This window comes from Penicillium nucicola, assembly GCF_028828085.1.
Source record: "Penicillium nucicola strain IBT 29836 chromosome Unknown utg000002l, whole genome shotgun sequence".
Classification (NCBI taxonomy): domain Eukaryota; kingdom Fungi; phylum Ascomycota; class Eurotiomycetes; order Eurotiales; family Aspergillaceae; genus Penicillium; species Penicillium nucicola.
The window spans coordinates 1,503,533-1,518,546 of NW_026643126.1; the positions used below are offsets into that span (position 1 = coordinate 1,503,533).

A 15,014-nucleotide genomic window follows, 5' to 3' on the forward strand; every position below is an offset into this window, starting at 1 on the left:
CTTTGTATTATTTTCCATTCTCTTGATTTGCCTCAACATTTTGAGCATTGGGTGGGCAAGGGGGAGTTGGAGTGAACTTTAGAGAAATGCAATAGAGTGAACATTCCATATATCGACGTAGCAACTTGCCGTCAAGTTGAGTAGTCAGGACCACGTCTAGCATGGCGGGTTATACCTGTGTCGAGTGGAGAGCGGATGACAATTCGGCTTTTCGGGACTCGCTGATCCGCCACTCGGTATTATTCGGTATCAGGTGGTATCTGTATGGTCATCTACCGGTTATTGGCGGGGAGCGGCTGGTATCGGCATGTCAGTCCTTACACCCCGAACTTCGCCAGCCAAAATACGTCAGTGAACGAGAACACACAGTTGTCTCTTCTTTATTACTCGTTTCATTTGCACAGTCGACATATTGTTTCTCATCGTATGTACACTTCGAGAGACCAAGAACCCCTTTGCCTGCCCCATTGAAGGGTCCCGAAGATCATCCGGTAACCCGAGACTTTTTTCCTGATATCGCCGAACTGATCACGAGGGGATACCGTTATTGCCCCAGATATTTCCCCCCGGCCTCGGCTGTTCAGCACCCTCTCTTCTCATGTCGACTGGTTATTCAGACCATGTCAATCGCGACCACGGCAACATACAATCACGATATCCTACTCACACCCCAGAGTCCACGCCGCAGTCTGCTCCGATGAGCGAAATCTCACATTCGAGATCGCCGAGCGCGATGGAAAGCAGCACAACAGCCTCCGTGGGCTTAAAACCCACCGCAGCAGACCAGAAGAATGGCGAGGTAAAACCTCCAAAGAAGCAGAGTCTGGATTACATCTCAAGAACTGGGTTAGCAGGAGGACTTGCGGGGTGTGCGGTAAGTGCGCGCAGACGATGAAGCCCCAACTGCGATTTCAATATACTAAGAGATGTGCGAAATCAAGGCCAAAACCGTCGTGGCTCCCCTCGACCGCGTCAAGATCCTATTTCAAGCCTCAAATCCGCAATTCGCAAAATATACCGGCAGCTGGTATGGCCTTTCTGCGGCCATTCGAGACATCAAGCGCTCAGAAGGCGCAATGGGCCTATACAAAGGCCACTCCGCCACCCTCATTCGAATCTTCCCCTATGCCGCCATCAAATTCCTCGCATACGAACAGATCCGCGCAGTTGTAATCCCCTCACGAGATAAAGAGACTGTATTCCGCCGACTGGCATCAGGCAGCATGGCTGGAATCACGTCCGTCTTTTTCACATACCCCCTAGAACTTCTCCGCGTGCGAATGGCCTTTGAAACAAAACAAACCTCCCGCTCTTCCTTGACAGACGTCTGCCGCCAAATTTACAATGAGCGCGCGCGGGCCCCGCCCACAGGCTCTGTGGCCGCGGCGGAATCTTCGACCGTCGCTGCTGCTGAAAGTGCTTCCTCGGCTATGAACAAGGTCATGCCGCGCTCTGGACTGGCTAATTTTTACCGTGGCTTTTCTCCTACGATTCTTGGAATGCTTCCTTACGCTGGCATGTCCTTCTTGACGCACGATACTGTCGGGGACTGGCTCCGTCTCCCTGCTGTTGCGAAATATACCACTATTCCCGGCTCAACATCCAAGAGGTCTGACAGGGGCCCCCAGCTCACGGCTGCTGCTGAGTTATCCTCCGGCGCACTGGCTGGTATGGTCTCGCAAACATCTTCCTACCCGCTTGAGGTCCTTCGCCGACGCATGCAGGTCGGCGGTGCAGTCGGTGACGGACGTCGTCTTGGAATGGCCGAGACTGCTCGGACTATCTGGCTCGAGAGGGGATTCCGTGGCTTTTGGGTTGGGTTGACTATCGGATATATGAAGGTCATTCCGATGGTTGCTACCAGTTTCTTTGTTTATGAGCGGTTGAAGTGGTCGCTTGGAATTTAAAAGCCTCCCACACTTTGCTCGCCCGCTTTGCTTTCTTTGACATACATTGTGAGATTCGGGGATATCTTGTTCTCGACCACTACCAATTCCTGTTGGCGTTTGGTGGATACCTTGGGGGTTTTTTCTTTTCATTGCATTAGAAGCTTGCTTCGAAGATACATTAGAAGTCGTATATACAATTCACTCTGTCAGGACTCTTCAACAAAATTTCCCTCTACTAAGATCTCGAACTTGACTGTATAGTCCCGCGGGTGCACGGGCCACCCGCATTAAAAAAAAAGTTGGAGACTTCCGCCTCTTACGACCGTCTCTACACTCCCTCAAACCTCCAAAATGACGACCCGCACACACAACGAGTTCCTGGACACCGCAGCCAGCAACGATGAGACCAGCGATCGTGGCTACGACTCCGAAGCCAATGTAACAGAGAGCAAAGGACGAGCCGTGAAGCGGCGACGAACAGCCGAGACGCAAGACTTCTTCGGAGTAGAGTCAGACGAAGACGACGAGAACGAGGATTCCGAAGAAGAAGAAGACACCCACGGCAAAGGCAAGAGCAAAAGCAAGAGCCGCAAGCAAGCCACCGCCAACGCAGATGCCGAAAATGAAGATGAAGAAGAAGACAACGACGACGAAGCAGACCAAGACAGCGCATTCCTAGAAGCAGCCGCAAAAATCGCGCGCACGAAAGCCTTCCTACCAACCGAAAAGAAATCCAAACTCGCCAACGGCAAAGCGCCCAAGAAGAACAAAACGGGCGTGATCTACCTCTCCTCCCTGCCACCATACCTGAAACCATTCGCCCTGAAAGCAATGCTCGAACAGCGTGGCTTTGAACCCATCACTAAGATCTTCCTCGCACCTCTCCTCCCTTCAGCAGCTGGCAACCGGCGCAAAAGCAACAAGCGCAAGACCTACACCGATGGCTGGGTTGAGTTCGCGTCGAAGAAGACTGCGAAGATCTGCGCTGAGACGCTGAATGCGCATATTGTCGGCGGAAAGAAGGGTGGTTGGTACCACGATGATGTGTGGAATATGAAGTATCTGCGCGGATTTAAGTGGGCGGATCTGATGGAGCAGGTTCAGCGTGAGCGAAGTGAGAGGGAGGCTAGGCAGCGAATTGAGGATTCGCGCGCAAAGAAGGAGGAGAAGATGTTCGTTGCTGGTGTTGAGAGTGGACGTGTTGCTGATGGCATGGCGAGGAAGAACGAGGAGAAGGCGCGGAGGAAGTTGGAGGAGGCTGAGAAGAAAGATGGACAGAAGGAGGTTTCGCAGAAGAAGATTGCTCAGCCTGTTCGACGACGCTTCCAGCAGAGTGAGGTTGTTCGTGGGAGTAAGGAGGGGGCTGTTGCTGATGACACTAAGAGGGTGCTTGGAAAGATTTTCTAGGCTGCTTTACTCTTGGAATGTTAGATATCCATGTGTTTTTTTTTAAGTATGTAAATTGCATCCGCATGCTATACATTGCATGTATCTATTTGGAAATAAGGAACTTTTTTTTGTTGGATTGAAAGACCCAGAAACATAACAAAACGCCGGCCAGTGCCATGATCGTCAAGGATATCACACGCAGTAAGCTGCAACAGCTTATTCATTGTCTTCCATGTTCATGTCGTCAAAGTCATCAAGCAGCTCGTCCATGTCAATCTTAGGAACGGTCTCATCTTCCTCATCAACATCATCATTCTCGGCCATCTCCACCTCCATGTGTTCGGGTCGGGCTTGTTGTTGACGGACCTTGTACAGGTCAAGAGTGTGACGCAGCTCCTGGTCCTCCTCGACATCACGCAAGAACAGCTCGTAGTCCTGCTCCATGCGGTTCTGCTCTTGCTCCTGGCGCTTGCTGGTGGGGACGTTGCCGCCCATGACGGCCTCGTCCTCATATTCCTTAGCCATACGCTTGAGACGCCAGCTGCGGTTCTTGGACTTCTTGCTGCGAACGTAGTGCTTCTTCACGAGGACGACATCGGGGATTGTTGAGCCGTATTGGTGGCTACGCTCAATTTCCTCAAATTCGTCGCTGTTGAAGTTGGTTCCTGTCAGGTGGTAACCGAGGACTGAGTCTCCGACGTGCAGGATACCACCGAGGTGGGTCCGGGTGAAGTAGGTGATATCATTAGATCCGAGATCAGAGGCGCGGGCAACGGTACACTCAGACATGAGGTAGCGACCGTTGGTCAAACCGGTGGGCTCGATGTCCATGACAATGAACTCCTTGAGCTCAGTGACATCGGCAAGAGTCCTGAAAGGCTGACGCCAGTATACACCGGTGGGAACATCGGTTGTCTGGAGAGTGCAGGGGTCCATAAGGTTGACGGCAGTACCGACGCGGTGACAAATGGTCAGAGGAGCGATATTGCCCAGAGAGCGGGCCAGCTTGAGTGGTAAAGCAATCAAGTCATCCTTGCAAATGGGAATCAGTTCGACGGAGTATGTGAACTTGTATGACTTGGTAGAGGTATGAATATCCATCGAAATAAGTTCCTGAGACTTCTTCGACTTGCAAGGAGTCACTGATTGCAAGAACTCAACCATCTTGTCGGCATGGTTTCTCTGAGCAAAGTAGAAGTCAAGACCGTCCTTGGCTTCCTTAATGTTGACAGTATCCTTGTGGGCACCGTGCTTAAGAATGACCTGCTCGAGGTAGAGGAAGGTTCGCTTATGGGGGACCTTCTGACGAATCTGAACAGCGGCGCGCCAGGAGTTGTGGGTATAAGACTTTTGACAGTCGGGGCACTGCTGCGAAGCGACGACGTATTCCACCTCAAAGGTCTGCTGGATAATGGTACCCTGGAAGGCTTCTTGCTGGATCGTGATCTTCATCTTGATGCGGCGGGAGTGGGGTTCGGTCCAAATGAAACTGGCGTCGATAATGCGGACTTTAGAGAGACCACGCAGCTTGCGCAGACACAGAGCCAGGAGTTCCTTTGATTCGGGGGCAGCGACAACCCAGCTGGTGGGGGGTTGCAGCCATCGCTCGCAGTCCTTGCAAGTGTGGAGGGTGGCTTCACGTTGAATACCCTGAGAAACATCGACGGTGAGTCGAATACAGTCGGAACAGAGGGCACCGGCTGAGGTGGTTCCATCAATAGGAGCAGCACAGTTGCAGCAAAGAATACTGCAAATTATTAGCATCTAATCAGACATTAGTGGGGGAACACAACGTACGTTGCTGCAATCTGCTCCTGTTGTCCCGTCATATAGACGGGGGCATCCAGATCCATCGACATCTTGAGAAGAATGTCCGAAACCGAAAAGAAGAAAAAGTGAGCGTTGTATAGAGTCTGCGACTCGAGTCTGGTTATCGTGGATTTGTAACTTTTGCCCCTCCGAGAATCTTTTTTTGGATGACTCAGCTGTTTGCACTGTTTGGCACTGCTATCGTTGATATCATCAGCAAACAGGACTTCCGGATTTCCTCACTTTCTCGTTTCAACATCTTCACTATGAGTAGAGCTCTTTTACGAGGGGCTGTATGCCAATCATGCCGCCACGAGGTGCTACGGTCTTTTGTCTCCGTCTCCGGCGTTAGACTGCCGCGATACTCTCTTCCTCTTCGTTCGATCCCTAACCCTAAAGCTTTCTCCGCGCTAAGCTCACTGCGATCCGATCGTCCTCCAACTGCGCATCAGCTTGATGCCCATCTAGCTGAATCAGAAGAAACACCGGCCCCGACCGAAAGCAGTGCGCCGGCCTCATCACAGCATGTTCCTTGGTATCTGCAGGAGGAGACGCCGGTCGAGGACCGTCCGTTGGCCGAAGCCCATCTTCCCGATATCCCAGAAGACTCCCCAGAGATGCTGTCCACTCTTTTGGAATATACCTACAAAGACCTTGGTCTCGATGGTCTCAAGCTATATGACCTACGCGGCCTCGAAATTCCCGCGGCCCTCGGTGCCAATGTGATCATGATAGTTGGAACTGCTCGTAGTGTGAAGCACTTGAATGTTTCTGCTGATCGCCTCTGCCGCTGGCTACGAAGCCAATACAAACTGTCCCCATACGCTGATGGATTGCTTGGACGCAACGAGCTGAAGATCAAACTCCGCCGCAAAGCCAAACGAGCGCGCGCTGCCGCCGCCGCAGGCGCAATGATCGACGAAAAGGACGATGGGATCACCACCGGTTGGATCTGTGTTAACGCCGGAGTGGTAGACAAAGATTCTATCTCTAAGACACAGCTTAGCGATGCTGGCTTTGAAGGATTTGGCAGTATCGAGCTTGGGACCAACGTAGTTGTCCAGATCTTCACGGAGGAGAAGCGTGCCGATGTTGATCTAGATGGTCTCTGGGAAGCTACTTTGGCCCGCGAAGTTCGAAAGAACGTTCAAGTGAACAATTCTTCCAAGCCTAGCTCTGCACTTCCCCGGTCCATGTCCGATGGTTTCGGATCCTCTCCCAACCAAAAAAGAAGCTTTCATACCATGCGACGACTGAGATTTCCCGAAATGAGCTCTATTGAGTCTGACCTAGGAGCTGCTTTTCCAATCATGGGAGCTTCACCAACCGCCCGCAATGCAGAAGCTGTTGCATCCCAAATGACACCGGCGTCTTTGCTCCAGACCCTCAGCGAGCTCCCAGCTGAAAATGCTCGAAGCGAGCTTGGAAGTGGCCCAGGCGATCACACTTCCACCCTTTTTCTAAGGCTGTTTTATAACAATCACGCTTCCAAAAGCTCCGCCCAGGAGAAGGCTATCCTTCGATTAAAGTTGCTGTCAATTGCAGTGTCTCGACAGCACCCGGCTTACAGTAAAGATTCCCTGTTCAGTGCCTTTTCTGATTTTCTTCAGAATGGCCATGATCTGCCGGACGACATTGGATTTGATGTGGTCTCTGCCTTACTGGCCCCGAAACCACTCGGTACGAGCCCCGGGGAACTTGCATCTGATCTTCCCGAGAGTGATATGGAGCTTGCCTTGAATGTACTGGATCGTCTCAGCCTACGCGGCGTTCCGATCCTTAACATGAGAATGTTCAACATCCTCTACCAGACGGTCGTCACACCAAGTGTATTGCCTGAGGAAGGAGCTTCACAGCCATCGTCTACTACTCAGCGGACTGAGTCCCAGGAACGAATTCTGTCTCGGTTGACCAAGATTGTCGCGGCCGCCAATGTTCCATTCGATGCAAGCGAAGCTCGCAAGCTCATGGTCACGCTTTTCAAATGCGGAGACCACGATGGTTTCTGGCGATTGTGGAACCAGTTTCCCCTGAAAAACCTCAGTCGTACACAAGACGATTACGTTCAGCTGTTCCAGCTGCACGCCGACCTGGGCGATGAACGACGAGCCCGCATGTGCCTCTCTCTTGCCATCCCGCTGCTGACCGAGGAATCTCCTGCCATCGAACTTCAAGGCCTAATTGTTCCCGCCATCATGCATTGCATCTTGGTCGCCGACCCAGTGATTCACGAGCGTGAGCATGAAGATGGGCCTCAGAGTTTCTATATGCCCCTATGGACTAATTGTCAAGAGGCCCTTGCCCTCGAAGCCTGAATGACGAAGAGGATCTGTACCATAATCTAGCATAAATTCTGCATGTATAATATTATCAGTCACATCCCCTGGTTGTTTTTGATTTTCGTAAATTCCAGCTCTTTTTCTCGGTCATCTTCAGTGCAGCACTCGCTTTGAGGCACTTTCACTGTGACGCCCATTCGGCAATCCTTGACCAAGTCTTGCAATTCTCGTAAGATCCAGGGGGTTCTGTATGCTTCATCATACTATTGGCGTTATATAAAGTTAATTACTCAAAAGCAAACCCCAAGTGCTAAAACGCCATATATCAGTCATACAGTAATTTAGCGCTTGTATCTTATGTCCCTAGGTTCTTTTTTGTTAGAATCAATGAAGTTGATATGCGGTTTGATCACATTTAACATGCTATAACACTTGAACACTAAAGGTTCATGATGTACGTAGGATAGCCTTAAGCAGTGAAGAGGCTACTTGAGGCCTGTAGTCAGCTCGGATAAGTTGAGCCTCGGCAGACGATCATTCCGGCGTGACCTCCATCTCTCCTCCATCTTCAACCTCCAACCTCTGACTCTCCCGATGATGACTGCCCCTGACGATGGAGTATCTTCCTAGTCTACAACAGGAGTTCGATGAGCACAAGCCGTCGCTCTTCGGTAAGTGACGAATGCCACTTCCCCGCGGAGATGGACCCCAGACACGGGGAACCCCCCATACAGTGGAATCGCTAACACCGAACTCGCACGCGACAGAACTCCTCGCTGAACAGCAGCTATCCGATCTCCTCCCTCCATCTCTACGCTATCTCCTCGCAGTCGCAACACACCGTCACCCGCGATACCTCCTCCGGATCCTTAATTCCTATGACGAAGTCTACGCCCTTCTCTCATTAATAGTCGAAAGATACTACCTCCGTACGTTCGGTGGCTCCTTCACAGAGAACTTTTACTCTCTTAAACGTGAACGTGTCCTTCGCACCAAGAATGGCGAGATCCCGCGCGCCCAGGTCGGCGCTGCTGGCCCTGTGCGTGAGGCTCTCAAATTACACTCCACAGACATATGGAAGAACCTCTTCGTCATGGTCGGAATTCCCTATCTAAAGCGCAAACTTGACGAAGGATATGATATCCACGCTGCGCCACAGGCATCCCTGGTCATGGGCGGTGGCCCCCGATACAACCCCAGCGACGACCTGCCGGCCAACCCGTCGCTGCGCCAGCGCATCTTCCACTTCTACAAGTGGTTCCTACGCAAAGTCTACCCGTCCATCAACGCTGCGTACTACTTCTCCGTTCTGGCGTTCAATCTCGCCTACCTATTCGATAACACAAAGTACTCATCGCCATTCCTATGGCTGATCGGTACGCGCATTCGCCGCCTTGGCGCCGCAGACCACCGCGCCATTGCCGCAGTGCTAAATCCTAAGCCGGGCCCTGGCGCTAGCCGTTCTCAGCGACCTGGCGGTGGTTTGCTGGGTCTTCTAAGCCCCCAGAACCTCCATACACAAGCGCTGACCTCGTTGCGGTATTTCCTTCCCGCATCTATCTTCGCCCTCAAATTCTTGGAATGGTGGCATGCAAGTGATTTCTCGCGACAGCTTGCCCGCAAGGCAACCGAGGTCTTGGACCTGCCCGCTCCCGTCGTTGCGGGCCTCACATCCCCAGCTGAACGACGGAAATTGTCAGATGAGAAAGAGAAGGCCAAGAAGCAGGCGGAGCAGGAGAAGAAGAGCGCTGCTGATTTAAAACCAGCGCTTAAGTCTCCCCGTCGTCATAAGCCTCCTATCTCTGCTACCTCTTATCTTCCCATATATACTGTATCTTTGCCTCCGGCTGATCCCTCGAGTGCAAATACTTGTCCTGTCTGTATGGGCCAGCTCGTTAACCCGACTGCATGCCAGACAGGATATGTTTTCTGCTACGTGTGCATTTTCCACTGGCTGAATGGTGAGCATCAACGCCAGCTGGACTTTATGGCTGGCGAGGGTGCTGGTGCGCCATGGGAAGAGGAAATTACGGGTGACGATGAAGACTCTAAGAAGGATTCTGGAGATGACTCCGAGCCCAAGGGTCCTCGGAAGCGCTCTGGTAAATGGGAGAGTGGCAGGGGAAGATGCCCTGTCACTGGCCGAAGAGTGCTTGGAGGTACGGAGGGCTTGCGGAGAGTGTTGATTTAATTGTTACTTTATATCCCATTTGTTATTATATACTCGTGAGAATTGTACAAAACACACGATCAGTGAGGACTATATATGACGATGAATCTACCCAAGTTAACTGAAAATACGAGAGGCATGAAGTAGAAAACATTAGGTCTCAATCCAATGATTTGTACCATAGACATGCTTCTGGCTGTAGACTAGGAGGTAAAGTTGTTGTCCCACTACTCACATATGAAATTAGTTTGATTTCAATAACAATGAATTGCCAAACAAGGCATTACGCTTCACATCTCCTTAGTCAAACCAAAGCCCAAAACAAGCCCCGAAGCCTATGACACAGTATAAGCCTGAGCCCCCTCCCCAAAGATCAGATGCGGCTTCTCAGCAGCAACCTTAAGAATAGTTTGGGCAAAGACAGAATTAGCCCACGAAAACCAAGGACGAGTATAATCCTTGATATTAGTAACATTAATAGACTCATGAACAAGACCGAGCAAGCTCGAATCTCGGACAAGGTTGATATTCGCCAAAATCTCATCATCGTCATCAGAAGTCATAGCCGCAACGAGCAAAGACATAGGCCAAGCATTCTCAAGACCAGCATGCGGACCGCCAATACCATAGAACGCCGGACCCTCCAGGTAATAAGGATTCCCGGATTTGGAGGTGATCATCTTGCGGGTGTTCTGGTAGACCGGGTCTGATTTATCCAGGAACCCGAGGTATGGAAGAGCGAGCAGCGATGGGATATTAGCGTCATCCATCAGGACGCGCGAGCCGTAGCCGTCTACCTCGAAGGCGTAGACGTCGCCGTAGGTGGGGTGCTGGACGATACCGTGGTCGTGGACTGCCTTGGCTAGGTTCTCGCCGCGCTGTTGTAGGTCTTTGACTAGATCATCTGGCCCGCCGGCTGCTTTGATGACCTTTGCTGTTTTCTGGAGCTGGACGGACATCATTGCGTTGGGTGGGATAAAAAAGCCGAAAATTGTAGCATCGTCGCTGGGACGGAAAGCGCTGCGGATGAGACCTGTTCCGCTGTTTAGGGGGTTGCCTACGCCTCCCAGGTTAAGGGTTTCAGTGCCGATGTTCGTCTGGCGCTGGAATGTGTATGCGTTTGTGACGAATTGGTTCTTTGAGTCAAAGGTTGGTTGGGACTGCTCGTCTATGGTGCTCAGTACAGTTTGTAAAGCTTTGTACCAGCGGTCTGTCAGAAAATCGGTTGAGCCGGTGTTCTCGTGGAACTCTGTGCCGAGGAGGAGGAAATGAGCCAGTGAGTCAAGCTCGTATTTGCATTCGAAGACAAAGGACTTTTCGTAGGCCGGGTGAACTTGGTCTTGCTGAGTACTATTTTCTGGCTTAATGCCGCTGAGTGAGGGCGGCTGGAAGGCATTACAGTATGGGTTCTGGATGACGAACTCGGACTGGGTGTTGATAGCTCCAAGGATGAGGGAGTATAGGCTTGGGTCTTTTGACGCTAGGGCTTGGTAATTTGTGAGCTGGTTGGTCGAGTCGCGCAGCCACTCGGCGTTGATATCGCCTGTCACGACAAAGGTCTGCGTGCCTGTCCACTGCGCGCCGGATTGTGCCCTGACACGCTTGGTGGAGGTGCTGGATCCGTTGGTGTGCCATTTAATAGTTGTGTCCAGAGTGTTGGGGTAGGCATTGCGGAACAGCTGGGCCAGGTCTTTGTCCGTTAGGCGCGCGGTGATATCGTCAATCACCTTCTCCACAGCGGGTGATGAAAATGTTCGACATGCCTCTGCAGGACGCTGGAAGGGAAGCTTCAAGGGCCCTTCACTATAAGGTGCGCTGTCATATATAGTGAGCAATTGTTCGTGTGCTTCCTGGTGGGGAGGTACTTACTGCGGCGTTGACGCATATGAAACGTAGTCCGGGCAAGCTCGTTTTAAAATAGCTGGGTCATCGCGACCCGGCAGAGCATTGGCAAGGCCCAGCAGTGACGCTGTGAGAATGACTGAGCGAGTCATGGTCTTTGTTTGGTGATAGTCGAAGCAAGGAGGAAGTTGTGGGGGGAAGCTGGGGTAACGTTAAATAAGAGGGGACATCTTGCAACTGGGGGCAGGGTCACATTCCACAACATAGGCAAATGATATGCAATGTAGCCCGGACTATATTTTCAGTGTTTACAACTGCGAATTGAGGTGACATCGGTCAAGGCACGGATGTCTCCTTCTCCACTGCGGAGAAGATCAACATGGTTGAATTTCCTATTTGGGCAATTCTACTTGTATACTGCCGTACCTTAGGGTAGCCAAGATGACACGACAAGATGGAAAATATGATATTGAGTAGGTGTACGGAGTTAGTATTAAGGTCATTTCTTTCCAAAGAAAGACATGATATTACCTTGACCCTGGCCCGCTTTACCGGCCTTAGCCTTGGGCACATTGACTGCTGGCTTCTTCTTGGGCGCCGGCTCATCTTCGGAGAAGGACTCCCACGACGCTTCTTCCCGAGTGACTGAGAGAGGTTAGTAAAAAATACATTCATGGGCCTCAGCGGGTGCCACGGACCTAGATAACCTTCCTCATCCTTGACCGTCTTCTTCTTCATGACTTGTCGCTTGCCTCGTCGCCGCCCACCTTGCACGGTGACTTCTTCCTTAAGTTCTGCTGGCTTGGATGGCGGGGGTTGTTCGACAGGTGTAGGTTCGCGAGAGGGTTCCTCCTCGGCATCGGGCATTTCTTCGTCTTGTACATGTTAGAAGGTTTACGATTTCAGTAGCAATTCGACACATACCGTCGGCCTCGTCATCGTCCATCATTTTCTTTAGCTTTTCTTCGCGTTCTTTTCTGCTTTCACGGTTCGCAGCAGCAGCTTTGTCACCGCTATCGGGGAATAGTTCTTCGGGTTCTTCTTCAGAAGCATCGTCAAGCACGACTGTGTTGTGTTAGCCAATGTTTCAATGCTGCACAGGGTTGACTGACCATCTTGCGCAGGAGTTTCTGCGGGGGCGGCTGTCTTTGGTTTGGGCTTCGCCTTAGCAAATGAACTGAACAAGTTGCCTTTCTTGGAAGGCGCAGCTTTTGCGGCGGGCTTTGAAGATGACTGGGAGTTTGCGCCTGAAGATGGCTGAGACTTGGATTCTTCGGTCTTGGGTTCGACTTTAACGGAAGCAGTCTCATTTTGCAAAGGCCGTTTGGCCGGTACTGTTGACTCGGTAGAAGGCTTTGATACCTTGGCAGCCGGAGCCGGAGCTTTCGCAGCTGCAGGTGGAGGCGGGCGCGCACCAGTTCTCCGCTAAAAAGAATACTCATTAGATCATGTAGAGCAGCCGTGAGAGTTATGGAGCCATACCTTGACATTCCTGTTCTGAATCATGCCCCATTGCTTTCCACACTCCATAGGATCTTCCTGCGCATACTTGATCGCAATCTCCCGATTGACATCGACCAGTACGTTTAGATCAGGAAGCGGTGTAGGTTCTAGGCTGTAGATATGAATCATAGAGATTGACTGGAATGTTGACTTTGCATCTGCACCATTCATTCAGTATTCAGTCTATCGTTCAAATTGTCGGACCAGCGTACCTTCTAAATCTTCTTCACGCGCTAAGATGATTGATGCAATGTGGGCGGTGTCTGAAGATGCATCCTGATTCGGCATGGAGCTGGGCAAGTAAGGGCTACTCTGCATCATCTCATCCTCGTCGTTGGCATGGCCGTTTCTTGAAGCTGGCTCTGGCGCTTTTTGGATGCCGGAGATGACGTAGGTCGCATGAACGGTCTGTGGCTTCTTCGCATTCTCACTGCGGTGAAAATCGTAGAGAATTCTAAATGATCAAGCTGTCAGTATCTGCGGGCCCTTCATCGAGTGTGTAGACATACTGTTTGGCTCGATTGGCGTGAACCTTGAGCGCACGGCTCAATGAGCGATAAGTCACCTGTTCCCCGTCAGAATATGAACGTCAAATCGAATGTGAGAATAACATACGGCCTGTCGCTCATTGAGCACATTCTCCGCCAGAAACAGCTTGGAGTCCATCGTTGTGAATTGCAAGTTGCTCCGACGCGTGCCCAAACCACTTAACGCGTATCAGTCAGCGGGTCTTGGCGCACTCCACTCCTTGTCGACATCTGAGATTCTACAGAGATGCAACGACCTTGAGGTAGAGAGGTCTTGTCGAAAATGGACCAATCTTTCGACCTACCTGATTCCACCGACTGGGTGGGAACACCTTTGTCGCTACTTGCGCCTCTCGAATCTTCGCTCCGGTGTCAGGTCTGCAAAGACTTCTTCGATAACCCAGTGATCACGTCGTGCAGCCATACATTCTGTTCGCTGTGTATTCGTCGCTGTCTCAGCACCGAAGGGAAATGCCCCGCATGTCGGAGCTCTGATCAAGAGCTGAAGTTGCGCCGCAACTGGGCCGTGCAAGAGCTAGTCGACGCGTTCATAACGGCGAGGCCTAGTGTTCTGGGTCTTGCGCGAGCAGAGAAGGAGCGCCTTCAAAAGCGCGAGGACGATAATAAGCAGCCGGCGCAAAAGAAACGAAAAGTCAGCCGCGTCGCAGAGGAGGAAGCACAAGCTGAAGAGGCAAGCTCGCGAGGCCGACAGACACGTTCTTCAAGAACAAGAAGCTCGGTAGAAAAGCCGATTGCTTCTGAGATCACTCCCGAGGTTATTGAGGATAGCCAAGATGATGATGATGAATATATTCCTGGTATGGCACGGTGGTCTTGTATGTCACAGTCGGTCTAATTATTTCATAGAAGATGGCATGGTCGCATGTCCAATCTGTTCCCAAAAGATGAAGGAAGAAGCTGTCTTCGGACATCTAAACGTCCATACAGAAGAGGAATCTCGGCCTGCAAAGCCAGCTACTTTTGGGTATGTTGATCATATTACTGAAGTCTAATAAGACGAATGCTAATTGACATTGCAGGTCACTGATGGCCCCGTCGCAGAAAGGCCTCACCATAGGAAAACCTCCCGATCGACTCCCTGCCATAAATTATTCCATCTTGAAGGACATCTCGTTGCGCAAGAAGCTCCGGGACCTCGGTATCCCCGAGTGGGGTCCCAGACAGCTTCTACAGCGACGCCATACGGAGTGGATGAACCTGTGGAACGCGAACTGCGATTCCAAAAATCCCAAGTCGAAACGGGTATTGCTCTCCGAGTTAGATATCTGGGAACGGACGCAGGGAGGACATGCTGCCACACAATCACCATTTGTTTCGACGAACAACGTTATGCGCAAAGACTTCAACGCCAATGAGTGGTCTTCAAATCATGACGAAGATTTCAAACGACTCATTGCGAATGCTCGGAAGAAGAGTGAGCAACAAGTTAGATCCACAATCCCTGGTGCAGCTTTGGACGGGTTATCTGAGCCTGCACAAGCTCCATCGCAACAGCATAGCGAGGCACTGCCACCGAATGGTGCTCGCATCCAAAACAGCCAAGGCTCTGATGCGAATAATACCATTGACCTTTCCGGGTGATTAT

The 15,014-nt window shown here is 51.3% G+C and overlaps 8 protein-coding genes across 8 annotated transcripts; 5 read left to right on the forward strand and 3 right to left on the reverse strand.

The window, feature by feature from the left end:
* Positions 1 to 598: 598 nt before the first annotated feature.
* N7511_002329 (coenzyme A transporter) lies at positions 599 to 1,907 on the forward strand (the record flags this gene model as incomplete). The annotated part of the gene is made up of 2 exons (XM_057124754.1): positions 599 to 874; positions 942 to 1,907. The coding sequence occupies 2 exons, from the start codon at positions 599 to 601 to the stop codon at positions 1,905 to 1,907; spliced, it is 1,242 nt and encodes a 413-aa protein (XP_056986913.1).
* A 333-nt stretch (positions 1,908 to 2,240) lies between these two features.
* N7511_002330 (RNA-binding ATPase activator ESF2) lies at positions 2,241 to 3,296 on the forward strand (the record flags this gene model as incomplete). The annotated part of the gene is made up of 1 exon (XM_057124755.1): positions 2,241 to 3,296. One exon carries the CDS (start codon positions 2,241 to 2,243, stop codon positions 3,294 to 3,296), a length of 1,056 nt encoding a protein of 351 aa, XP_056986914.1.
* Positions 3,297 to 3,494: 198 nt separating this feature from the next.
* On the reverse strand, positions 3,495 to 5,137 carry N7511_002331 (ribosome-binding protein NMD3; the record flags this gene model as incomplete). Its single annotated transcript, XM_057124756.1, has 2 exons — positions 3,495 to 5,025; positions 5,076 to 5,137. The coding sequence occupies 2 exons, from the start codon at positions 5,135 to 5,137 to the stop codon at positions 3,495 to 3,497; spliced, it is 1,593 nt and encodes a 530-aa protein (XP_056986915.1).
* Positions 5,138 to 5,353: 216 nt separating this feature from the next.
* Positions 5,354 to 7,402, forward strand: N7511_002332 (RsfS/YbeB/iojap family protein; the record flags this gene model as incomplete). Its single annotated transcript, XM_057124757.1, has 1 exon — positions 5,354 to 7,402. One exon carries the CDS (start codon positions 5,354 to 5,356, stop codon positions 7,400 to 7,402), a length of 2,049 nt encoding a protein of 682 aa, XP_056986916.1.
* A 577-nt stretch (positions 7,403 to 7,979) lies between these two features.
* Positions 7,980 to 9,557, forward strand: pex12 (ubiquitin-protein ligase peroxin 12; the record flags this gene model as incomplete). Its single annotated transcript, XM_057124758.1, has 2 exons — positions 7,980 to 8,037; positions 8,134 to 9,557. The coding sequence occupies 2 exons, from the start codon at positions 7,980 to 7,982 to the stop codon at positions 9,555 to 9,557; spliced, it is 1,482 nt and encodes a 493-aa protein (XP_056986917.1).
* Positions 9,558 to 9,871: 314 nt separating this feature from the next.
* On the reverse strand, positions 9,872 to 11,530 carry N7511_002334 (glycoside hydrolase family 125 protein; the record flags this gene model as incomplete). The annotated part of the gene is made up of 2 exons (XM_057124759.1): positions 9,872 to 11,351; positions 11,406 to 11,530. The coding sequence occupies 2 exons, from the start codon at positions 11,528 to 11,530 to the stop codon at positions 9,872 to 9,874; spliced, it is 1,605 nt and encodes a 534-aa protein (XP_056986918.1).
* A 347-nt stretch (positions 11,531 to 11,877) lies between these two features.
* Positions 11,878 to 13,547, reverse strand: N7511_002335 (uncharacterized protein; the record flags this gene model as incomplete). The annotated part of the gene is made up of 8 exons (XM_057124760.1): positions 11,878 to 12,023; positions 12,077 to 12,253; positions 12,303 to 12,443; positions 12,491 to 12,803; positions 12,861 to 13,039; positions 13,094 to 13,335; positions 13,391 to 13,446; positions 13,497 to 13,547. 8 exons carry the CDS (start codon positions 13,545 to 13,547, stop codon positions 11,878 to 11,880), a joined length of 1,305 nt encoding a protein of 434 aa, XP_056986919.1.
* Positions 13,548 to 13,691: 144 nt separating this feature from the next.
* On the forward strand, positions 13,692 to 15,010 carry rad18 (E3 ubiquitin-protein ligase RAD18; the record flags this gene model as incomplete). Its single annotated transcript, XM_057124761.1, has 3 exons — positions 13,692 to 14,226; positions 14,276 to 14,393; positions 14,449 to 15,010. The coding sequence occupies 3 exons, from the start codon at positions 13,692 to 13,694 to the stop codon at positions 15,008 to 15,010; spliced, it is 1,215 nt and encodes a 404-aa protein (XP_056986920.1).
* Between the last annotated feature and the right edge of the window lie 4 nt (positions 15,011 to 15,014).